This window comes from Camelus dromedarius, chromosome 33, assembly GCF_036321535.1.
Source record: "Camelus dromedarius isolate mCamDro1 chromosome 33, mCamDro1.pat, whole genome shotgun sequence".
Classification (NCBI taxonomy): domain Eukaryota; kingdom Metazoa; phylum Chordata; class Mammalia; order Artiodactyla; family Camelidae; genus Camelus; species Camelus dromedarius.
In genome coordinates this window covers 12,915,835-12,941,598 of record NC_087468.1, presented here as the reverse complement: position 1 = coordinate 12,941,598, position 25,764 = coordinate 12,915,835, and the positions used below count along the sequence as shown (strand labels likewise).

Below are 25,764 nucleotides of genomic sequence, written 5' to 3'. Positions count from 1 at the left end.
AATAATGGCTGAGAGAACAAATAGAAAACAAATAGCCAGATGACTGATTGAAACCTGACCACGTCAATAGCCATATTAGAGGCAAATGTTTCACTATCCTAATTAAAAGGCAGCAACGTCAGATTGGTTGGAAAAAAACAATACCCAACTGTATTCTACCTATGAGAAAGGCACTTTAAATATAAAGACACAAGTAAGTTAAAACTAAATGAATGAAGAATGATATGACATGCTGATAGTACAAAGAGGAAGCTGGAGTGACTGTATTAATATCAAAGTAGATTTCACAGCAGAGGTTTCACAAAAGACAACATAGGAAGGTCATTTCATAATGATAAAGGGGTCACTTCATTAGAAAGATGGAACAGCCTTATCCACTTATGCACCTATTAACAGAGCTTAAGATGAATGAAGAGAAAACTAGTAGAAAATAGAGAAAAATCCACAATTATAGTCAGAGATTTCAATAACCTTCCCTGAATAATGGACAGAAAAAAATAAACCAAAAAAAAAATCTGTCAGGATATCGTGGATTTGAACATCGTTAACCAACTTGACCTGCTTAATCTTAATAGAACATTCCACCCCCAAACAAGAGAATACACAGTCTTTTCAAGTTCACTCAGATCATTTGCCAAGATAGACCACACTCTGGTGAAATGTTCATACTGGTGAATTTAGGGCAGTGGGTACATGCATGTTTGTTATTATAGAGGAGGAAAAACTTAACATTTTTCCTCTATGGTCCTAGCTTTCTCAGCTGGGGCCCTGAAAATTAGACTGACAAAAGAGTAACAAGAGAAAAACAGTTTATTAACACATATGTCACATATACACGTAGGAGAACTAGGTGATGAGTAACTCAAAGGGATGGTTAGTACTTGGGACAGCATTTTAATAAAGAACAGCACATTCGTAGAGAAGTGACAAGAAACAGGAAAAGGGGTTTTAGGGTTCCAAGGGTGGCAAACTGTGGGAAGGTCAATAAATGGGGGGAGGTAACAGAGTAAGGTTTGTTTGTGTGGGTCCCTCTCAGAGCCCACTTTCCTTCTTATTTGTGGCCACAAAACTTCCCCCTGGAAAGGAGATTTACGGCAGTCCTCATTCTTCAGAGGTTTCTGCTTTTAGTCAGATAAGGGAGGGTCAGGGAAGGCTTTCTTTCTGCATCTGCTAATTCTCATTTGCCTTTAGCTCTAAAGAATCCTTACACCAAAATGATGAATTTTGAGGTGGAATATTTCAATTTCCTATATTATATGTATTAATATGTGTATTTTTCTAGATATTGTTGGTGTCGCGATACCATGTACACATACACACCGCATGCGGGGAGAGCTGATGGCTACTCTGAAGCTTTATTAAGTTACACAGTCTTATATAGCAAAGAAGAATGACAAGGGAAATGGTTAACAGGCAGCGTCTGGCTCAAGGTCAGAAGACCCTTTATGTTTTGGTAAATCATGTTCGTGTTGGCACCAGCGAGCCTTACAGCTTATCAGGGCGGAATGTATGAGAAACGGCTGCTTCACAACATTCTTCTTGGACTCAGGTGGCTGTGCCTGTCTTAGGTTGCCCCCCTCTGGGGATCTTACCCGTCCTTGGCTAACCAGCCTTCTCACCTCTGAGTCTGCAGCTTTTTATAACTTGTTTACCATTCCGGCCCAAGGCTTGTTCCTTTGTTCCCACAGTCAGGGGCCTACAGATATTTGGAATATGTTTTAACTTAAAACATTGTAAAAATGGCACGTTTTGTCCAAGTTTTTGAAAGGTTAGGCAAAAATTAAGAATTATCTGTTGATCATCTTGAGGCCTCCGTAAGACCTTGCTTTTTACTAGATCAGAAGGACAGAGATAAAGGAAGATTTGAAACATCAGCGATAAAAAAGTTTTAAAACTTAAAAAAAACTTCGTTGAGGTGTAACTTCCAGACCATAAAATTCACCCACTGTAAGCTAAAATTCAATAGTTTTTAGGAAATCTTACTGAGTTCTGCAATTATCGCTACAATCTAGTTTTAGAATATTTCCATCACCCATTCTTTGGCCATTTCATATAAATGGAATCGTACACTATGCAGTCTCTGACTCAGCATGATGTTTCTGAGATTCATGGACGTTGTAGTACGTATGAGTTGCTCATCAGTTTTGTTGCTAAATCATGTTCCACTATTTGGATACAACACATTTCGTCTGTGCACTCACCAGTCGGTGGACATCTGGATTGTTTCCAGTTTTATCCTATTATAAATGATGCTGCCACGAACACTCTCACGCATGTCTCTGTGTGGTCACGTTTTTATTTATTGGGTAGTTTCCAAGGAATGGAAATCCTTGGGATTATGATATTTAATTTTTAAAGAAACTGCCAATTATTTTCCAAAGCAGCTCTAACATCCTCCCCAAGAACAATGTGTCAAGGCTTCCAGTTTCTCCATATCTTCAGCACCGCGTGCTTTTTAGCTTTCTGATTGTAACCATTCCAGTGGGCACATAGCCGTGTCTAGCTGTGGTTTGATTTCCATTTCTTTAATGGCTAATAATGTCAAGTCTTTTTATGTCTTTTCCTTCTTTTAACAGTGTCTTTCACAGGGCAAAATTTTACACTTTTAATGAAGTTCAGTTTATCAAGTTACCCTTTTATGGATTGTGCTTCTGGTGTTGTAGCTAAGGTCAATGCTTTGCCTAACCCAAGATCACAAAGCTTTTCTTCTATGTATTCTTCCAGAAGTTTCATAGTTTTGGCTGTTACATTTATCCAAGACAGCAAGGCCTAGATTGCTGTTCTTTGCAAATCCCAATGTCCCAATTCAGTTCAGAATATATTTGCTAATATTCTCAGTGAGTATCAGTCAAGAGATGAATTGATTGTAGGTATCCTCACCTCGCTGAGGGTTGAAAACTCTCTCGGTTAAAATTTATAATTGTGCAGCCTCAATAAATCCAGTGATTAATTTAAAATTACTGTGTCCTTAAAAGGTAGGAAGGGTAAATATATATAATTCTCAAGTGTCTTTTACAAATATCTGCACATGGAATCCTGTTTCAATAGATGATTTGTACATGAAAATATTCTAAAGCAGTGGTCTTTGGGTTATAGTTTCTAGAAATAATCATAACATTAAAATGTAAGTAAGTAATTTAGACAAGCTTTTTTTAAGTTAAATAGACCTGGCAGTTTTACTTCTGTTCGTAGACATTTAAAAGGGAGAAAATAGAAACATTGTGTGTTACTGAAATGTTCTTTAAAGGAACTAAACTTCCCGTTTTCCCATTTGTCACCCAAGGTAACTAAATGTCTTTGGAGAAGTTTAGTTGCTGTTGTAACTGGTTTATTTTGGGGTGAGTTGTTTTCCCACTGACTCAGCAGAAGTTGCAACTTGCTTTTGCCATTGACTGGGAAAAGTTACAAAGGTCTTTTATGAGTCAGGACAAGTCTGGCCAGAAGTGACCTGACTTGAAAGATAAGAGCTGTGGTTTGGCTCGTCTTCTGAGTGGGAAACTCTGCTTGGTCTGGGGAAGATGGAGGCAGAGAGAGAGTCTTCCCCTCTTAGGAGGGCACTCTGACACCTTGGGTCCCCAAATCCTGTTGATAAAGCCACTACTGTTTGCCGTCACCCATATACGGGGAGGGATAGGTGCCGGGGCTCAAATAACTAAATTCCAGGATGACAGGTATCTGGGCATCGATGTGCAGGGGTTGCCTGCCTCTGAGGGGTGAGGGCCAGTCTCCTCCCTTCACTCTGCCAACTTCTCCCACTGTGTGCATCACTGTCAAAGATTAACTTCTTTTCTTTTAGAATCAGTTTGCATTATCTTGGAGGGAGCTGCTAATGTAATCAGGGGCATTATTTCTCATAGGACACATGGTAAGTTTGCACTGCAAGTGAATGGAGTTGGGGGAAGGCTTTAATTGGGAAAATCTTCTATAACAAGTACAAAGTTCTTTCGAAGACTTTGCCGCCTCCCCTTCCTACACAACCACCCAGGGGTTGTGATGGAAACTTGGGCTCCCGCAGAAGCACTCGACCTGTCCAGGATTGCCCAAGGAGCGCTCACATGACTGGGTCTTGTCCAGCCTTTACCGCTGGCTGTGTGGCCTGACTCATGGGGCTGCCATCCTCACTTCTCCTTTCTAGTCAGAAAGAAAGAACAGAAAAAGGAAAGAAGATGAGGGGAAAGGAAAGGAAAAAGGAAAGAAGGAAGAAAGGAGGGAGGTGGGTGGTGGAGTGAGGGAGGGAAGGAAGGAAGAAAGGGAGGGAAAAAAGTAACCCTCCCAAGGCAGAGCTAGCTAGTCTCACCTTGCTGGTCATGGCTATTTTGGGAATTAGTTTATTTCTCTTGCCCTCCCCAGCTCTGTCCCACCCAGGCTGACGAGAATGACCCGACTTGCTCCTCTTTTGTTTTTCTCCCCCACTTTTTGGCCTGTAAGAGCCACTGACAAAAGGAATTTGAGTTTATACAAAAGAGAACTTGAGAGGATATTCTCAGTTCGTGCTCAGAAGACTGTGCAGCAGTTTGCCAGTGATCAACTCCTCTGAAAGTTAGATCTTTTGAAACTTTCAAACATTCGGGGGAGGGTATAGGTCAAGTGATAGAGAGCATGCTTAGCATGCATGAGGTCCTGGGTTCAATCCCCAGTCCCTCCTCTAAAAATAAAACCCAATTACCTCCCCATTCCCACCGACAAACAAAAAACAAAGAAACTTTCAAACATTCGAATGTGGCTGAGAGAAGGACACAGTGGTTCCGATGGTCTCAGCGAGGAGATTTTAAATGTCTGAATAAAGGTTGTCCAGCTCCATTCTCCTCTTGGGAAACGGAAGCTGGTTTGGGAAGTGCTACCAGTCAAGTTCCATTCCCCCAAGGCCCTGGTGTATCGCCATGGGGTGGATGAAGGGAAATTCTCTGCTAATGTCTTAGAAAAAGCTAAAAGCCACAGCTTTCTCTCTAGGGCAGAACTGACCTAGACTTCCCAGCCCTCCTCAGTCCATGTGGCAAGTACTGAGGACACTGGGTTTGCGGGGCTGTGGGCACTCAATGAACTACTCATGATACATTTGTTTATATTATGTAATTAAAATTAGAAGTATAAAACACAAAGCATATTCAGATATTTAATATTAAATGGACATGAAACTCCGAAGTACGTCTTTCAATTTGCTTACTCGTCTTATAGACGCGAACGTATCTTTTTGGGTTTTTGAGCTTGAATTGGTCAGGCAGTTCCTGACCAAGACTTTCACAGTGAGCTAGTCACATTCTCAACAGTCATCATCAACAAGAAACTTTATTTGCACAAGTAGGTGATAGAACATTTTTTATTGATTTTTATTGATTTTTAGACAACCATTCAAAAATTTCCAACAGTAGAAATAATCTTTATAGGGTCTAATAGCTTTTTCTTCCCCCTCCTTTCACGGGTTAAATATGATGCTGGCCTTTCTTGTAACAATGCAGATTCTTTCCTAACTCAGAACTTTCGTGTCTGGAGTACCCCACAGAAGAGTAGAGCTGGTTCACCCTGGACTGGGACTGGCAGTGGGGACCAGGACCCAAGCTGTGAGGGCCCAGTGCAGATGTTGATCCTTGCAGGCTGCGGTGGTTTGAGTGAGGCTGTTCACAAGTGAAAAGCAACAGGTCTGAGGATGTCAGTGGCCCTGGGCCTGCATGGCTGCCCTGAGGGCTGAGGGCTCAACACTGAAACTGACTGCATCCATCTACTGCTTTACTAGCAGAGTAAGTTAGCCTCCTCTTGCCTCAGTCTGCCCATCTGTGAAGTGGACATAATAACAGTACCCACCTGGTAGGGTTGTTATGTGGATTAAATGAGCGCCGTGCCTGGCCACATAGTAAGTGATATCTATGTGACTGTTAAATAACATGAAAAGGTCGGAGGCTCTGGAACAGACCCCCAAATCATATGCTTAGAGCCACCCAGAATTGGGTGACTTGGTTCTGAATTCTGGCTCCAGCCCTCTCTAGATGTGGGTCGCAGCAGATTACTCATCCTCTCCCTCCTCGGTGTTCTGGCCCAGGTGTGATGATGGCACTGGTACCCACATTAATGATGTGCAGATGAGACGTACAGTTCACATAAAGTGCTTGAGACGTAACAAGTGCTCAACCAGCGATGGCTGTTATGTCCCCGTGGAGCCAGGGCATGAACTCAGGGGTTCTGACTCTAAGCTTGCTCCCGGCCCACTGCCCAAGTCCCCCTCCCACCCTCTCACGAGTCGCGCCTTCCCACAGAAAAGGGCTTCACCTCTTGGACTCCCTTCTGCAATTTATTTGAAATCTTTCCACTCAGATTGTATTTTTCACTTTTAATATTTTTTTGTTGTTGTTCTTCATCTTTGGGCTCTCCAGAGTGGTTTTTCCATATTTTTCAAAAGACAAAGCCAAGAATGGTCAGAGCAGTTTCATCTCGAGGGCCAAGCATCAAGGGAACTCCTTTGCAAAGGCACCGAGGCAGCCAGGGACCATGTCTTTCCAAATCTCAAGTAAGTACAATACATCCTTCCTCATTCATATTTTATTAGGAAGCCGTATCAGAGAATTAATTAGTTATAAAACTTTCACTATGAAATGAATCATGCTTATCAAATACATGATTCATGTAGGGGTATCAGATTTTTCTTAAGACCAGAAGCAAAGCCAAATAGGGCGTTTCATTTTACAAATATTTAACAGTCACGAAAAAGGAAAAGAACCTTAAAAAAAAACAACTTTGTGCAAATGTTAACATCAAGGGACTGCTGTAGGGATGAGGCTGTGAGAGCTTAAATTTTAAGATCTGTGAGATCACTGACATGAGCTAAGTCATCTTTTATTAAAATAGAAAAATCTTTTGTCTCTTTCCACCATATATATATAGATATTTTCTCTTTAAATAAATATATATTATGTATTTTAAACGATGACTTACTTGACAACATTCACGTGGTGCTTTTGGGCCGTAGCATTTACTTGGTAAGGAGGACAAATACCAAAAACATCAAGTGTACGTGGATTCTTCTAAGGCGGAATTTCCTTGGTTTGGGAATGTCTCCCCGCTCCCCTCACATGAGGACTTCTGAGTCTCCTGAGGAGTCGTCAGCAAACAAAAGTTCGTCTGATGATGGGCTCCCCAAGGGCAGCGTGCTGGACTGGGACCAGGAGACCCCATTCCTTACGGGTCTGTCCTCTGGTAACACACTGTTCTTTCCCACTGTCCCCGTCGCTGGGGTGGCAGAAGCCTGATCCTCCCATCCCTCGCTGCCCCCGTTCAGGATGTACCGTCCCTCGTGAGGTCTGTTCTCATGTACTTCCGCCGTGACCACACTGACGGCAGCGCCAGGGATGCAGGAAGCAGTGATGGAGCCAGGATCGAGGCTCTTGTCCAGCTGAGCCAGTGCCGAGCCCTCGGCCGGGCCCTCACCGCTCTCCGGAAACTGGGTGTTGATATAAAGGACATCGGCTTTGTCCTGAACTGCAGGCAAACTTTCCAAGAGCTTTTCGAGCTGCAGCCTCAACACGGAAAAGGTGGGTCGGTCCAAGGGCTCAACTCTCCAGCAAGAGTGCATTATCTCATACCTACAAGCAAAGAAGAGTGAGTTACCTCCTGCCAGGGCCCCCAGCACCCTAAGCGTAATTCGCCTCTTGTTTTCCCCTCATCTTTGATTTGACTACATTTTAATCGGCAGTAATTCTACTTTTTGGAAATGACTGAGGTTTTCCCTGTGATGTAATATTTGTTCCACTTTTATAACTGTTCCGTGGGAATGTGCTCCAGGAACAGAGGACACATGTGGCCATTACATCTAACTTTGCTGAAAATGACTATTTCAGGTCTTTTCTTTTGCTTCACAGGTTGGCAAACTATGGCCCAGGGGTCAGATCGGGTCCACCGACATCACTGTATTTCTTAGCGTTGACTTGAAAATGACCAAGGGGCCACTGAACACAGAAGTCAGCTCATCTCAACTCAGGTTAAATGGCAAACCCAGATGAGAAGGTCAGAAGTATCTGCCTCGTTTTTAAAAGAAAAGGCCTCACGTCTGGAATCACAGAGGCCTCTTCTGAGGATGCTGGTGTTCATCAGCCTCCAGACCCAAGAGGGGACCTGGGGAGCAGGCCTGGTTCACCAGAGCCCCTGCCAGCCCGAGGCATGAGGAGCCAGCCTGGGTATGGGGACCACGGAGCTGCTAGCTCCGCTCGCTCGGCTTCCCCAGCCGCCGGCGACTGCTGATGCTGCGACTCTCACTGACAAAGTCTCTCAGAAAACCGACTCAGCATTCCCTGGTCTGGGCTCCCTGCAAAATACCTAAACCACAATGTGACCCAGCTTAGCCCTTGCTAAGACCCCAGATAATCACTGCAACTTCTCCCGGAGCCCAGCAGGAGCCAAGAAACAGCAACAATGCTCTTCATTCAATATTGTTGGATGGAAATCACTTCCTCATTTCCAGAAGCAAACATTGCATTACTGTGGCCCTTTCAACAGCTACCGTGAAACTCCGGCTCTAATTTAATTAGGATTTCACGATGTTTTTAAAGGGCTTACTTTGTTTTGTTTCTGTTCTTCATGTTACACATTTAAAACCACAATAACCACCACCACCACCTACCTACCCCCAAGCAGGGTGAAGCCCTGATCAAGAAAGTTTCCTTCTGTTTGGCTTGGATGGGATCTGGCAGGCCCACGTGCAAACTGACCAGGCCCTCTCATCAGGGTTAGGAAGCAGGGCCCAAGTGTGAGTTCTGAGAGTGCGTGTATGTGTGTGTGTGTGTGTGTGTGTAGTGGGTGGGGGTGGGGGCTGCAAAGGCCCACTCTCGTGTCCCACTGTCCTGAAATGTTCCCGCTAAATGTGATGAGAATGCCCCTCTCCAAGCCCAGGACGCCTGTTATGTTGGGAAGAGACTCACCATTAGGAAGGATCAGATCACCGAGTTAGAGGCAATGTCGCAAGAAATTATTCTTAGAGGGGAGGGTATAGCTCAGGGGTAGAGTGCATGCTCAGCATGCACGAGGTCCTGGGTTCAATCCCCACTACCTCCGTGAAAATAAATAAATTAAATAAAAACTTAATAACCCCCTTCCCCCCAAAAAAAGACTGGCTTAAAAATAAATAAATTAATTAATTAAATTTAAAAAGAAATTTTAAAAAATTAGTTTTAAAAAGTCAGCAAGGTGTTGGGAGGGGTATCAGTCTGCAGTGGTGCTGTTAGTAACTGGCACCATTATGTGACATTACTGTGTGTGCCCCCTGCCCGCTGAGGGCTCCACACACTTCTTCGTTAACCCTCCCAATACCTCTCTGAAGAACACGTGACTGTACTTTTTTGGTGGCTGATCACGAGGCACGGAGACGCCAAGTCAGTTGTGATAGCCACACACATGGCTGGTGAGAAGGCAGAACCTGGCCTGTGTGAATCCAGGTCCTGGGCCTCTCCCCATACTGCTCGCCCTGAAGGGAGGGGGGCCCATCGGGACGGGAAGTGCACTGTGGTCCCGAGTCACTGGCTTGGATTTCTAAATTTCCTCAGTCAAGCTATTCCCGTGATTGGGTTTATTTAAAACACTGAATAAAAGAAGAAGCATGGGGTGCGGGCTAGAGCTCAGTGGTAGAGCTCATGCTTAGCATGCACAAGGTCCTGGGTTCAATCCCCAGTGCCTCCATTGGAAGCACAAGAAAAGAAGCATGACTGCAGCAAAAGACAACAGGGAATCACACAAGTACCTCACACATTATAAAGTCAGTCTATTTATCTAAAGATCGACAGTCCTCCCTCGGTCTTCATGGCAGGTTGGTTCCAGATGCCCCCAGCAGATACCAACACTTGAAGATGATCAAGCCCCTTACTGTTGGCTCTCCATACCCACGGATTCTGCATCCACCGATCCGGAGGCCCGACTGTACGTCCTAGAGGTACTTACAGAACTTCGGAACGTGTGCGGGCTCTCTGGAGATGTGCACACGCCACCTCCCGCACCAGGACAGGCTTCTGACTCGGGATATCTGCATGTGCCACCTGCTGCCCCCACCTGCCTGGCTGTGCACCCCCACCCACCGGGGCTGTGTATCCCCAGGGTGCCCCGTGATGCAGAGCAGCTGACTCACAGCTCATCCAGGCAGTCCTCGGGCTGCTTCAGCCTGTGGCCATGGAGCAGATAGTCATAGATTTCGTGATTCTGGACTCCGGGATAGGGAGTCATTCCTCGTGTGGCTATTTCCCACATGGTCACGCCAAATGCCCACTGAGGACAAAGCGACAACATTAGGATGCAAGTCTTTTCAGAAGGGCTGAATGGACTTCTTCATTGGGAAAGGTCATCGCCTCAGAGCCCTGACGATCGGGCACAAAGCGGACAATTATGTCTGAGACACTCTGCTCTCCTGACACGGCAATTACGTGGGGTCGGAACGTCACAGTTCCCTGTTTTTACTAAAGCTGTTTGGGAAATTTGACAAAGGCCGATCAAGCCTTCTGTCACATCAGTGCTGCTTAATCCGCTCTTCCCACTGTTGTCGGCAAGTGTTTTCTTTTCCCAATCTGTGGTCAAGGGCATCGTTACACAGCACGTCTGATGTAGCATCTTGGTTCCCAAGAGCCTTTGAGTGAGTTCATTTAATTTAATGTGAATACGACGCATCTTAGTTACGGGCGATAAGTCACTATACTGTAGAAAAGAAAAGTGGGAATAAATTAAGGGTCTGTGCAAATCCTCTGAATGTCCGGATAGTTCACCAGAATCTAGTGTGAACTGAAGGGATAAATAAAAAATAGATGTGAATATGCCCCAATTCTCAGTTTATCAAAGAAGAAGATATCTGCAGCACCAACTTAAGTCACTGCTTTCAGTGTCCCTTCATCTTAGCAGTGTGGGGCCCTGAATCAAAACTCTACGCACCACGTCACTTTTACTTGTGTAAACCCGATCCGCGAGACTCTCTATGGCGATCCATTTCACGGGCATCTTAGCGATGCGGCCTTGGCGATAGTAATCGCCACTGTAAATCTTCTTAGAGAGGCCAAAGTCCGCGACGCAGACAGTCATGTCATCTCGCAACCTACAGAGAGAGAGCGAGCGAGCAAGTTCACATGCTTAGTGATCCTCAGAGGCAAAGCCTTAAGTCACAGGTCTGCATCGCATGCAGCTGCAGTCACGATAAGGAACCCAAAGATACAGACTCCATCAGCCCATGAGGGTCTTTCTTGGAACCAAGAGTAGAGCAGGTGAGGGGGAACCAAGAGTGATAACCTTGCACCTGTCTGGTCTGTGTGGGGATCTGGATGGCAAGGGTGCCTGTGCGCAGAGGACGGAGCCGAGCTGCTGCAGGGGAGGAGGAGCCCCTCAAAGCCAGGGCCCCCGGGGGGCTCATCCAGAGCCCCAGCAGCCTTCCTGCCTGGTGTCTGGAGACCAAGTAAGCCTCCTGACAGTTGGCGGAGGTGGGGAAGCATGTGCTGTAAGAGGGGGGACACTGGACTTCCTGCTAAGATGGCCAGGGGGTACCTGAGGAATGAACTGGAAAATTAAAGGAATACAATTGCGTTCATAGTCAAGCTGTTAAAACAGAACTTAGACTAGAAGGAGAAGAGGAGGAGGGATGACTGGTCTGGAGGCAGGGTGACCACCTTGTCCCTGTTTGTCCGACACTGACTTTTAAAACTAAAAGTCCATGTCCTGGGAAACCTCTCAGTTCCAGGCAGACTGGATAGGTGGGCACCCTACCTGGCAGAAGAAACATGAAGAAAATATTAAGGGAGAGAAAAGGTTTTCACAATTCTTCCTCCATGGTAGACAAATCATTCAAATAAAAAACAAAAAACAAGACGCTTCTGGGTTTTCAAAAATGAGGCGAAAGTGACAGAGGGCCAGGGGGCGGGGCTGGTTAGGAGCAGTGAGGGGACAGGCCCCATGGCTCGTCTCCAGCCAAGAGAAACAAGCGACAGCAATATGTATATAAGGAGCTCCCTCTTCTTACAGTAGTGAATGTAAAATCAAGCAGTAGTTGTTGTTTTTGAAGATTTACAGCTGACCATGGCACTGTTGAAACAGACAGAAGAGATGGGGAGAGCTTAAGTTCAAAGCCCTTATATGAGCCCATGTCTCTGCTGCAAAAGGACAGTTTCGGTGTCATCAGTACAAAACTTCTTCACAAGGTAGCATTGTGAAAACATAGGGTCAAAACCTTTATGATTTTCATTACTGCCTTCATGATGAACTGACTTATATGTAACTCTGGGTCCGCATTAGCTGATGGCAATGGGGAATGATCACAGAGATTACACCTAGCTGGCTGAAAAGAAACAAGTAGTCACAAGGGAAAGTTCTGGAGGCCAAACCGACTCTTGGAGGCAGAGGTAGTGAAAACCCCTGAGCAAAAACCCAGTCATATGTCAGAGCCGTAGAAATCCCACCTCCAGAGTCAGCCACACAAACTGTCCCCTCCCAAACCTAGCCCGTCTCCATACTGTAACTGCAATGCGCCACCCCCAGTTCTCTCCCTGGCAGCCCCTCCCCAGACACTGCCACCAAATATCTAACGCCACAAGGTCCAACCACCTCCAGGAAGGGCCAGGCCTCTTACATGCAGTTTCGAGCAGCCAAATCTCGATGAAGAAAATTCCTGTTGCTCAGATACTCCATTCCCTGAGCGATGTCCACCATGAACTTCAAGAGTGTCTGCAGGGGAATGTACTAGAGGGTGGAAGAAACAAAAAAGAAAGATTATTTTTTCGAAAGAAAACCAGGCAAGTTGACTTCCCTTCGAGGGGCAAAGTGATGTTTTTATTTCTCAGAGGTGTGGCCATCAAACAAGGAAACAAAACAGATCTTTCATTTCCGTATCACGAATGTCACAAACAAGGTTTTAAAAAGGAATGAAAAACAAACAAAAACAACAACAAATCCAAAAACTTCTTGGCAAATATCACATTTTATCCTCCCCGTTTCTTAAAAGTATTGACAGTGAGTAACATTCTTTTCACAAGTCATTAGGTCAAGGGGGGAGGGTATAGCTCAGTGGCAGAGCGCATGCTTAGCATGCATGAGGTCCTGGGTTCAAGCTGCAGTACCTCCACTAGAAAAATAAGTAAATAGACCTAATTACCTACCCCCCCACCCCCAAATAAAACAAGTTATGAGGTCAAATGTGATTCTTGCATCCTTCTTAGTGGCAGCAGGACAGAGTGCCCATATATGCAAAGAGGGAAAAAAAGGGGTGGTCTGGCCTCAGTGGGGGAGGGATGTATGTGAGGGTCTAATGTTTTGATGGCAAAAAGCCCACTGAGAAGGAGCTGTTTCCAATTATGCCCCCACATCTGCTATCACTTTACTTGGAAGTTTTTTGAAAGATACTTTTCTTGTTCTGGACAGAAAGTAGGGCAGTCTTTATCTCTCATCACAGCACCCAAATAGCACCAGGAAGTAATTGGGAATTTTCATTTTTGTTTTTCTAGGGCCTTCCTATAAGTCTGAACAGTCTAGTGTTTTTTTCTATGTTGTAAAAAATCAAACCAGATGGTGGGTTAGAAAACCTGTTGTGTTGGGATTGATTACGGGGATGATGACTGATGAAGACTTCTGTGCAGTAACGCAGTGTTTCAGTGCAGTCAGAGCCTGAAAGAAAAGGGCTTCCAAGTTCCTGGAAATCGTAAATGGGTCTACCCATGATACAGTCTCCCCAAGGCACTGGATTTGTCATGGCTTATTCTCTTTGGCATATGAGTCTTCCAAAGTGGTATCGGGAAGACCCAGAATTTTTAATAATTTATATTTCCCAACTAAGACACGTGTCAATCACAGACTGTATACATAATAAAATGCTTTAATTATCCTTTACCCTTACATAATGGAGTGGTTTAAAAAAATGTAAGCAAATCAGGCATGAAATTCTGTCTTGTATATTTTGGGCATTTGATTTTCTGGATGCTAATTTCCAGAAAAAGATTCGGGTGCTGAGAAGTATCAAATCTGCTGACATTCATGAAGGTATAATGAATATCAGGTATTACTCATTTGTGTTCTTTTCAGGCACAGTTATATTATTCTTATGACTGTGACCAAAAATCATTTAAAAGATAAACTGTGTGAGAGAAGGAATAAATGAGTTAAGAAGGTAGCAGGATACTTGACTGACATACAAACAAAACAAAACAAAACAAAACAAAAAAATCAATTGTATGGAATACTACTCAGCCATAAAAAAGAATGAAATAATGCCATTTGCAGCAACATGGATGGACCTAGAGATTGTCATTTTAAGTGAAATAAGCCAGAAATAGAAAGAAAAATACCATATGATATCACTCATATGTGGAATCTTAAAAAAAAAAGGACACTATGAACTCATTTACAAAACAGAAACAGACTCACAGACATAGTAAACAAGCTTATGGTTACCGAGGGAAAGAGGGTAGGAAGGGATAAATTTGGGAGTTTGAGATGTGCAAATGTTAGGCACTATATATATAAAAATAGATTAAAGAAACAAACAAGTTTCTTCTGTATAGCACAGGGAAATATATCAATATCTTACAATAACCATTAATGAAAAAGAATATAAAAACAATATATGTATGTATATGCCTGACTGGGACGTCGTGCTGTATACCAGAAATTGATACATCGCAACTGACTATATTTCAGTAAAAAAAAAAAAAAAAAAAAGAAAAAAAAGAATGTAAATCAGAAAAAAAAAATCAATTGTACTTCTACACACTAGCAATGAACAGCCTGAAAGTGAAATTAAGAAAACAACTTCATCTACAAAACAATCAGAAACAAAGTTCTTAGGAATACATTTAACAAAAGAAGTGCAAAATGTATACTCTGATAACTGCCGAACAAAAGAATTAAATTCGTTCTCTAAATAAATGGAAAGGTGGCCTGTGTTCACAGATCGGAAGAACAGGGGTGCGATTCACACGGAGGACAGAATGGCGCCCAGGCCCTGCTGGGGAAGCCCAGTTATGTAACCGAGACCTGGTCTTGGGCCCCCCTAGCAGGAACAGAAGGTATTTATTCCCAAGGAGTTGACTGATAAGGCAGTAGAGATCTGCATAAAAGCTTGATTTTCCAGTTTGTCTATGACACGTTTTGCGACTTTCAGCTCGGCCATTAGAAACATACTTGTGTTTTTGCAAATAGAAACTATTCATTAGTCAGTAAAATGCCGTCCTTGTTTCCTTACTTGTTGTTTTGTTCAAGGGAACATGAGATGATAACAGTACATTTGGCAGACATAGACAAACTGATTCTAAAATTTATATGGAAGGGCAACAAAACCAGAACAGCAAAGATAATTCTGAAAAAGTCGGATAAATTTGGAGGAATCACACCACTCGATTTTAAGACTTACAATAAAACTAGTGTGGAAGGGGTGAAGGATGGGGCATGGCTTAATGGAACAGAACAGAGAACTCAGAAATGGACCCACACATGTACAGACAACTGATTTTTGACAAAGGTGCGAAAGCAATGAATGGATTAAGGACAGTCGTTTTGCAAATGATGCTGGTCATCTACATGCAAAAAAAGCAACAAACTAAATTTCACACCTTATACAAAAATTAATGCAAAATGGGTCACAGATTTACATGTAACATGTAATGCTGCAAAATTTTTCGAAGAAAATATAGGAGAAAAGTCTTTTAAAAAGGGGGTTAGGCAAAGAGTTCTTAGACATGATGGCAAAAGTGTCATCCATAAAAGACAAAACCTGATGAACTGCACTTCATCAAAATGCAAAATTTTGGCTCTTGTTAAGAGAACACAAAGACAAGCTACAAACTGGGAGAAAAATCTTTGCAAGTCACGTATTCAGCAAAGGCATTGTATCTAGAATATAAACAGAACTCTCCAAGCTCAACAACTGGGGTAGGCCCTTCACCTCTTTGGAGGAGCCTCAGCGACATAACAGCTCTGTGATGTGGCTGCAGTTTCCTGTCTCTGGTTAGTACTTGCGCTGGTGGAAGACTTAAAAGAAGCCACGAAGAACACACGTGTGAGCCCAGGAGCGCAGGGGGCGCGAGACAAAGAAAGGGGCTCTCTCTCCTGCTTAGGCCCCTTACACCTTCCCTGGAAAGAACAGAACACGTGCAAGAAAAAGAAAAGCGAACGCAGCCTGGCCTGCCCATAACACACAGGCATAAGCCGCCCACAGGGACAGCAAGACACAGAAAAGAAGGTTCCAGAAAACGTTCACCTTAAATTGGGTCTCAGGTTTCATGTTTTTTCCAACTGTCCGGCCAAATTTTAAATGAATGGCTGTTTTAACTGGTTCACCTGAATTTTGGATGAGGACCCTTCCCATGCAGGCCCCTCATCACCATCACGACTCTTTCCACCACCTGTGGTGGCGGGGGTGGGGCTGGGCCCATTCCCCTTCGGCTTCTCTGTGCTGGGGGCGGGGTTTGCCCTGCGGGGTCACCGCTCCGCTCAGGGGCACTGCGGAAGGAAGGCAGGCTGGCCCACCAATTCCCAACACGCTTTCTGATTCTGAGGATGGAAGGGGCTCCGGATGAAGAGAAAGACGGTTGCAGCCTACTCCCCATCAAGGTCTCTGAGAAATAACTCAATGCAGCTTCCTCCTGGGAACCGAGACGGATCCGGCATCCAGTGATTTCACAGGGAACAAGGTCAGAGAGGAGACTTTGCAGGAAAGGGGCCACTCTGACAGCACCCGGGGCCCACTGGCTCCACTCCCAGCTGGCTCCACCCTCCATAAAATGGGAATAATAAAACCCACGCTGAGGTTGTCCAGGCCCTGTCACGTGAGCCCCAGGAACTGCTCAGAGGCAATGCAGCTGGGTGATTAATTACCTTTGGTCCCGTGTCCAGCCGGGAATAGAGTAAGTAGGTGTGCAGATCCCCATATTTCATGAAGGGTAAGATCACCATGGGCTTGGGGATACCTTGAGGGCTCATTTCTATACACACACCTGGAATTAAAACCAGAGAAAGAGTAACAAAGAGCCCTTGTTACCAGTGACCAGAAAAAGCACTGCAGGACCCCTGGCCAAATTAAAACCATGTGCTCTCAACACAGTTAAAAAAAACACTCATAGCTCACACACTGTGTTTTAGAATATGGAACACACACTGAGTCCACCGCATGGTTATTTTTTTTCTTTCAGATTAGTGCCAATCTTTGCATGAAATCTCTCAAAAATTAATCGATACCAAATATAACCATCTAAACCCCCCTGAAGTGTTTATTCTGAGTCTAGGTGAGGGGAAGTGACTGCGGTAGAATTCAAGGGCAAACTAGTTTTGTGTGATGGTTAAATAGTTAATCATACGAAGAAATCCCCTGCAAACAAATGCTTAAAATGATCAGTAGAATTCTGAGGGCCAAGAGGTGAGACCCATGTCTCTAAATGTTAACAGTTATACACAGGAGGAGCTCAGCACCGTTTGCCATGGATGCTAGGATCAGAGCCTGTCTGTCACCTGAGATCCGGCTTACAAAGCTCATGCACATCGTGCTACAATTACAAAGCACCATTGTTCTCAGAATCTGCTGAAGTTAATAGTTGCAAATGAGTAACAGCAGTTTCTTTGATATAATATTGTCTTCAAACGTAAGTTTTCACATCTCTCTGCAGTGTCACAAGAAAACTGCAAGTTCCCCAAAGAATTTAGCATTTATCAAGTCACAGGACAGCAAGCAAACAAACAAACAAAAACGTTGGCAGAATATTCAATTTACTTTTAGGTCCCTCTTTCCTCTTGGAAAAGGATCACACAGCAACCACTTGATATCTGATCTCTATTTTGTATTTTTTAGCTACTGGTGCCACAAAACCAGATTCTGACTGTTCAGTCGCTGCCTCAATTAAATCAAGTCCCATAAAACTGTCAGTGTAGATCCCAAGAAATCCGTACTTGAAAGTATGTTAACAAATTGTTTCTCAAAGACGGTCTGTGGAATTTGTCTACTTTCGGCCTTACCCCACTGGTATTTAATTAACTTAAATCAATAAATACTATAGCATGATCAGCTTTCGTGTCTTGCCTTTGAGTAAACTGGGGGCTCTTTTACTCCACAGTCACCTAGAACTCTGTGGACACTGAATGTCCCTCAGCCCACCAGTGCCCAGGAAATGCAGGCCCATTTTTGTGCTTAGCCTCAGAAAACATAACTGTAAGAAGTCCTTTGGGTGAAAAACCCAATGCTATGAATTACTTTGGGATTATACAAAGTGTAAAACTTATCTGCCCCAGAGATTTTTCTTTTGGCACAGAGTGGATCAGCAGATCCCCCCCCAGCCCCCCAGTCCCGCATTTCTCTGAGGTACCGAGCAGTCGGATGACGTTTGGGTGGTTAAAGTCTTTCATGCACGCAGCCTCGCTGAGAAACTCCTCAATCTCTCGCTGTGAAAAGTTGTCCACTAAAAGAAAAGACAGAAAATGTGAGGCATGAATAATTTACTCGGTGAAGGGGAGAGGGGAGGAAATAGCAATTCTGTTCTCTACACGTAAAATGAGGAAAAGGCAAAACTATCATAGACAGTAAAGAGATGAGTGGCTGTTAGGTTCTGGTGCAGGGGAGGGATGAAGAGGTGGTGCCTTAGTGTTCAGAGCAGCACTGTCTATAATAGCCAAGTCACGAAAGCAACCCAAATGTCCATCGACAGATGACTGGATAAAGAAAATGTGGTACATATACACAATATATACACAATGAAATACTACTCAGCCATCAAAAAGAGTGAAATAATGCCATTTGCAGCAACATGGGTGAACTTGGAGATTATCACACTAGACGAAGTAAATGAAACAGAGAAAGAAAAAATATAGGATATCACTTATATGTGGAATCTAAAATGGGACACAAATGAACTTATTTACAAAACAGAAACAGACTCACAGATAGAAAACATGGTTACCAAAGGAGAAAGGAAATGGGGGAGGGATAAATTAGGAGTTTTAGATTAGCAGATACAAACTGCTGTATATAAAACAGATAAACAAGAAGGTCCTACTGTATAGCACAGGGAACTATACTCAATATCCTGTAATAAACCATAATGGAAAAGAATAAGAAAAAGAATATATATATCACTTTCCTGTACACCAGAAACTAGCACAACATTGTAAATCAGCTATACTTCAATAAGTAAATAAATAAAAATAGGTGGTGTGTGGGATTTTAGGATGATGAAACTTCTGTATGACACTGTTATGGTGGACGTAGGACATTAGTCAAAACCCACAGAACGTACAATACAAGGTGAACCCTAATATAACCTATGGATTTCAGTTAATAACGTATCAGTAAGACTTCATCCAGTATAAAAAATGTACCACACCCAGGCATGATGTTGATAATAGGGGAGACTATGTGAGGGGAGGGGGCATAGGGAACTCTGTACTTTTTGTCCAATTTTCCTATAAACCTAAAATTGCTCTAAAAATAAAAAAATTAAATATATTAGCCAAAAAAAAAAAAAAAACAAAACCCTAAAATCCAATCCAACCTATCTGTTGCAATTATTTTTGCCTTAAAAAAAAAAGAAAGAACACATGCTTCTCTCAGCACATTTCTGGCAAGTCTGGTTGCTCAATCACCCCACGTGAACTAGATACGCTTTCATACTAAGTTTTTGGAAAGAAGCCAACTTAAAGAAACATTTAAAGTTCTGTATTATGCTAAGTGAAATAAGCCAGTCACAAGAGGGCAAATACTGGATGCTTCCACTTTTATGAGGTACTTAGAGGAGTTAAATTCATAAAGAAAGTAGGACGGTGGCTGCCAGGGGCAGGAGGTGGGATGTTGTTTCATGGGTACAGAGATTCAGTTTTGCAAAATGAAAAGAGCTCTGGAGATGGATGGATGGTGCTGATGGTTGCACAACAATGTGGATTCATATGTTTTTTAACTGAAGTGTAGTTGATTGACAATGTTGTGTTCATTTCTGGTGTACAGCAAAGTGACTCAGTTATACACATAGCTATGCACATATTCTTTTTCATATTCCTTTCCATTATGGTTTATTACAAGATATTGAATACAGTTCTCTGTGCTATATAGTAGGACCTTGTTTATCTATTTTATATATAGTAGGTTATATCTGCTAATCCCAAATCCCTGTATTACCCCTCCTGGCTGCCCCGGTTTGACCCCTTGGTAACCGTAAGTTTGTTTTCTATGTCTCTGAGTCAGTTTCCTTTCTGTAAATAAGTTCATCTGGCACAACAACGTGAAGGTACTGAACGCCACTGAGCCATACACTTAAAAGATGGTTAGGATGGTGTATTTTATGTCATGTGTATTTCACCACAGTTAAAATCAAACCTGAAGCTAGGCGTGCCTTAGAAAATCTCCTTTAAAAGGATGGAAGTATTGACTGAAATCACATGTGAGAGCATCGAGCGCAATGTCTATACATCCTATGGGCTTAATACGTACTAATTTTCCGATAAAAGCAAATTTAAGAAAAGAAATTCTGTAGACCTGCAAAGTGTCTGCCAGCTTTGCCCTCACTATTGCTTCTGCCCCAAAGGACCAGGTGGGTGGGCAAACCCCTCTCTCAGGGACCAACCCCCTTCCAGGCAAATGTAGATAAGCCTGGGATTCGGAGGCCAGAGACTGGCTTTCAGTCTCTGATAATTAGCTCAGATGCAATTCATATGCAAGTTATTCTAATCAAATTAAAGAACAGCAGAGCGGAGGCCAGAGAGGAAACAGGTTCCAGGCCCAGCTCCTTTCTCTAGGGCCCCTGAACCTACGCGGTGAGTGGGATGTGGGAAGGAGCCTACCTGTGGGCACACTGTGAGGTTAATAAAACCAGGCGAGAGGGAGGAACGGAGCTGAGTGTGGCTCAGCACCTGGATTCAGCTCCCTGTTGGGTTCAGCCCCAGTGAGTATTCCAACTTCGGGTTTTCTCAGTCTCTGGGGGAGAATACTTGATAAACCTACTTCCTAGTCTTATGGATTTCCCGTTCCTGCTGTACTGGTGAAAGGTGGGCATGGCTGCAGTGTCCTTTGGCACACAGTAAGAACTACATACATATTGGCCGTGATTACATACATAGAACGCCTCTAAAAAGCAAAAAGCACCAGCCCACCTGACTGACTGGTTATTATGATTCCTTTTTATATTTAAATGAAAACTTCAGCTATAAAATGCAGGTATGAGGAGCTCAATCCAGTATCTTTCCCTCTGTGACCTGACAGTTCTTCATGGCCTTTTAAACCCATCAGTGACTGAGATTACGACACATGAACTCCATCATCCATCACTGGCCTGACGGAGCACGAGGTGCTGAAGCAGCTGCCCACCCCTGGAAGAATGGGTTCAACCAGGGATAACTCACACTTCATAGTTTTCACCGCCACCTTCTGCGAGGTCCCGTCTTGCTGATTAAGATCTCCTTCCACGACAGACCCGAACTCTCCTGTGAAGTAAAACAACATCAATGTTGACCTTGTGCAAAATCTCTCCTGCCCACAGAAACGAGATGGCGCCAGAGCTGCTGTTTGCACGTGGCCCCGGAGGGGCCCAGGCCACCCACACTCGTACACCCAGGGCACAGGCTGTGCGTCAGCCTCCTGCTCATCTGTCACGAGCTTGGTTGGCTCGGACTTAGCTCAGCTCATCACTTTATTAAGCATCATAACTGATCGAAGAAACTTACAAGACAACATGGAAATTGTTACTGACTTTCACCAAGTACAGACTCTTAATAGTGTCATCATTCACCCTAAGATCATTTTGACAAATCAAATACATATTTTTTCACCTCTGCTCCTATTTAACTAGGAAGGTGCCAAGGATAGTAAACTGAAGAACTACAGGAATAAATTTAAAATATGTAGAGGAAAGGGGATAGCTCAAGCATTAGAGCTCATGCTTAGCATGTACGAGGTCCTGGGTTCAATCCCCAGGACCTCCCCTAAAAATAAATAACTAAATAAACCTAATTACCTCCCTCCCACTACCAAAAAATAAAAAATAAATAAAACTGGAAAAAATAAAATAAAGTATATAGGAAGCTGATCAATGATTGCATGCTTTTTAATGAAGGAAAGGAATTAACATTTTTCAAGAGTTTTCAGGCTGTTTGTTGGGCTCTGTAGAAGCCCTTTTCATACGCCAAATCTGAGTTTCCAAAACCACTATTTCCTTTTTCGTTTTAAAAGGTATAAAATAGAACTATTCGCATTATTACTTAAAGTCACAGAACGGCATTTTATTTAATAAATATATATATATATTTAATAATTACAGTAAACTGTGTACCTTTGTACTCACATTTTAAAAGAATTAAACTGCTTACCTTCGCCCAGAATTTTTCCAAGAATTAAAAGGTTCCTGTCAATCACGACATCTTCTAGCTTATTTTGCAGCTCCTCGCTGACTCCCAAGCTGTGTACTGTAACAGGAGTGACAGAATATATATGAGCTGTCAGTGCGCTTCCTTTCGTGTGGGTCTAATTAAAGTTATACATAAAGACCTATAAAATCGTTCAAGCATTTTTCTCACTTTACACCCATAGCTCTCCCGGCAAAATAAATGCCAGTGGTAAAATACCACACTGAATGCTACTATGACTCAAGTAAGTAAAATGAATCCTTCGGGGCAAGATTAATTCTGAAGGATTAAAGAAATCAGAACCCTATTTCTCCTTCCATTAGGTGGCGGCGGCAGCAGGTGGCAATCAGATTCATGCCAGGGAGGTTTGCCCTTGACTCAAAGGAGTGAGGAAGGTTAAGTCGATATTCTTCCCTGTGGAGTGTTCACTATTATCCCTCTAACTAACAGCAAACAAAAAAGCCATCAGGACACCTCCCCTGCCCTCCTCTGCTCTCCCCTATGCCAGGGAAGGTGGCACAGAATCCACAGGAAACATTCAGAGAACAAGCTACAGTTTATTTTATGTATGGTATGTGGACCGTCATTACAATGGCATAGAAAGTGTTCAGTTGAGTACTTGGTGGTGGGGTGGAGGGGAGGTATTGAAAGTTAAGATTTTTCTCTAAGAAGGTGTAGATATAACACACTGACAATCGGTGTTATCAGTAAGAGGTATTAACCCGGAGAGGGAGATGAATTCAATAATCATATGACTAATGATTCAGTTTGTGCCGTGGTTAGGGAATGAATGAAACTTGGAAAGGAAAAAAAAATGTGGATAATTAGAAAGAATACATTAGCTCTTTGTGAAAAAGCTTTACCCAAATGGTCCTCCAGTTAAGTATAGAAAACAGTCTAAATGAAGGATGCAAGAATAGACTAAATGCAAGAATAGACATCTAAAAATCAAAAACTTCCAGATTGGGGAAGTAAAGAAATTAAGAACACACCACATCTAGTGAGTTTTTGTTTCACAGCAACCTGTCTTCCATCACCTTCATTTTTATTTGTTGTTGTTTGTTGCTGGTTTTTGGCAAACACCCAGAACCCCAAATTTGATAATATTCACACACTTTCTACACTCTTTCTGAAATTCTTCAAGAACGTAACTGTCTGTTTATTCTCATTCTTCAAACTAAAAGAGTTCCTGCTCTCTGATTCAGCAAAAACTCAAACCATAATTGTCACAAAGTATGTTAGCAAATTGTTCTCTAAATTGGTTGCCAGGAAACAAGAGGAAATAAGCTCTAAGATGATGACAGCTGTTTTGCTGTTTCCTTTAAATCCCTGACCTCTACCCGCATCTCCTCTCACCCCGAGAGTTCCTTCTTCCCTCTGCTCGTGGTATTAGGAGTCCTTAACCCCGGTCACTTCATCACAGGTCCAGCTCCATATTTCCAGTAAACTGGCCGGCTGGGAAGCCATGGCCATGTCTGACCCTCTCCTTGTTGGTTTCTGAAGACATTTTGCACATTAAAAATATCCTTCAACTCCTTTGGCTTTTGTCAGAAACTCATCAATTAATCTGTGGTTCCTTCTGCTCTCTCAACTATTTTAAGTTTTGCCAAGAAAGAGAAATGAAAGCCAACTTACAGGTGAGTTCGATGGCTCGCCGACCGAAGGACTTCTTTGCTATATAGCTGACGACTAATTCCGAATCCTCCTCTGTGAAGGCGCTCCTGGGGGCAATGAGAACAGATGTCTCGCACAAGAAGAACAGGGCTACGGAGGCTGGTGCTGATTCCACAAGACGCTACTAAGCTGCTGGCTGCTAAAAGGGCTCTTCCAGGACAGAAACACTTCCCTCTGGGACAAACAGGTTTCTTGCCTTAGATCCACTGTAGGCTTACCTGTCAATATCGCAACTCTGCCTATGAACTTTCGAGAGCATAGAGCAACTGATAGGCTCCCAACGGCCAAAGCTGTAACACTCTGAGCAACACGTTAACGTTGTACTGGATTATAATCCATTCATTATAAAATGAATATTCATGAGTCCAGACTGATGTATGTGTATGTGCGTGTGTGTATATATAAAAGTGCACAGAAACACATATGACTGAATAAATAAATAAATGGAAAAGAGACAAATCTCCTGTGCAGAAGAATTCCATACTCTGTCCTTAAGAGGTAGGGGGAGCGTAACTCCTTACCCTGTAAGTGTGAGCTTCACAGACTGACTTGCTTCCCCAGAGTCCATCATGGAAAAGGAGAAAAAAGTACTATGCAGAGAAACCTGGCAAACAGCACCACAGCTTGGTGACCAAGATCAACGTCAACAGGGATAAATCACACCAAGAGTATGTACCGTTGATGCAGTGGGAGGAAGATGATACTTGACCTCTGTGGTCTTCCTCTCAATAACCCACAACCCCGGAGTAATCATGAGCAGAACGGCACACACCTTCCAAGAGAGGGCATCCCACAAAATATCTGACCTATCAAGTTCATCAAAACAAAGTCTGGGAAACTGCCATGGCCAAGAAGAGCCTAAGGAGACAGGACAACAAAATGTAATGTGGGGGTCCCAGATAGGACCCCAGAACAGAAATGGAGTATTAGGTAAAAACAAAGGAAATCTGAATAAAGTATAGACTTTAGTTAATGATACTATATTGATATTGTTTGACTGACTGTAGCAAATATATCATATGAATGTAAAATGTTAATAACAGGAGACCCTGGCATATGGAAAGTCTCTTCTCAATTTTTCTGAAAATTTAAAACTTTTCTAAAAACATAAGTCTATTTAAAAAAATCCATTTAGTCACTGTTTTAGACTAATTGGTGGGGGAGTATTATGAATTAGTATAAATTATAGACTTTACCTCACTTTACCTTGGGTATATAGATTATTTTAAAAGAGAGAACACATTTAAAAAAATAATATATATGTATGCAAAAGCAAAGAATTTGGAAGGATTTATGCCAAAATAGCAATCAGACCATGTATAAACCCTAGAGTTACAGATGGATTTCATTTTCTACTTTTGTCTCTTCTATATAAATTTAAAAAACTGTAAGAATGTTATTTGTATAAGTAGAAAATAAAGCTCTTCTCATTTAAAAAGTGAACAAATGAAAGGTGCTTATATAAAATGAACAAATGAATAGGGTTTTGTGGTGAAGACCCATGGGAACTGACTTCAGGATAAAAATAATCTGTGATCAAACTTTCACTTGTTTTAAGCTTCTGCTGAGCTTAATGGTTCCCAGAGATAATTTCATTCCTAAATATCTGAAATTGTACTGTAATCTTGTTAATAGATTTGCTGTACCTGGCAGACCCACTTTTTGGTAAATTCTAAAATGTTCAACCTCAAACTTTCCCCAACTTTTATAGCTAGGGTTGAATCTGAGGTCTATTTTGGTGATAAGCCTTTGGGTTCTATGGAACCATGAGTTAGTGGAGGCCCA

At 42.9% G+C, this 25,764-nt stretch overlaps 1 protein-coding gene across 1 annotated transcript in view; it reads right to left on the bottom strand.

Annotated features, from left to right (window-relative positions):
• Nucleotides 1-5,299: 5,299 nt before the first annotated feature.
• MERTK (MER proto-oncogene, tyrosine kinase) overlaps nt 5,300-25,764 on the bottom strand; it is an 89,455-nt gene continuing 68,990 nt past the window's right edge. Inside the window, exons 11-19 of the mRNA XM_031441245.2 lie at nt 23,941-24,026; nt 22,270-22,365; nt 21,307-21,387; nt 18,285-18,377; nt 16,807-16,925; nt 12,572-12,681; nt 10,891-11,050; nt 10,100-10,236; nt 5,300-7,571 (exon numbers count right to left, since the gene is read on the bottom strand). Of these exons, the coding sequence (XP_031297105.2) occupies nt 7,058-7,571; nt 10,100-10,236; nt 10,891-11,050; nt 12,572-12,681; nt 16,807-16,925; nt 18,285-18,377; nt 21,307-21,387; nt 22,270-22,365; nt 23,941-24,026 (1,396 nt within the window). The 3' untranslated portion in view covers nt 5,300-7,057. The remainder of the gene's footprint in view (nt 7,572-10,099; nt 10,237-10,890; nt 11,051-12,571; nt 12,682-16,806; nt 16,926-18,284; nt 18,378-21,306; nt 21,388-22,269; nt 22,366-23,940; nt 24,027-25,764) is intronic.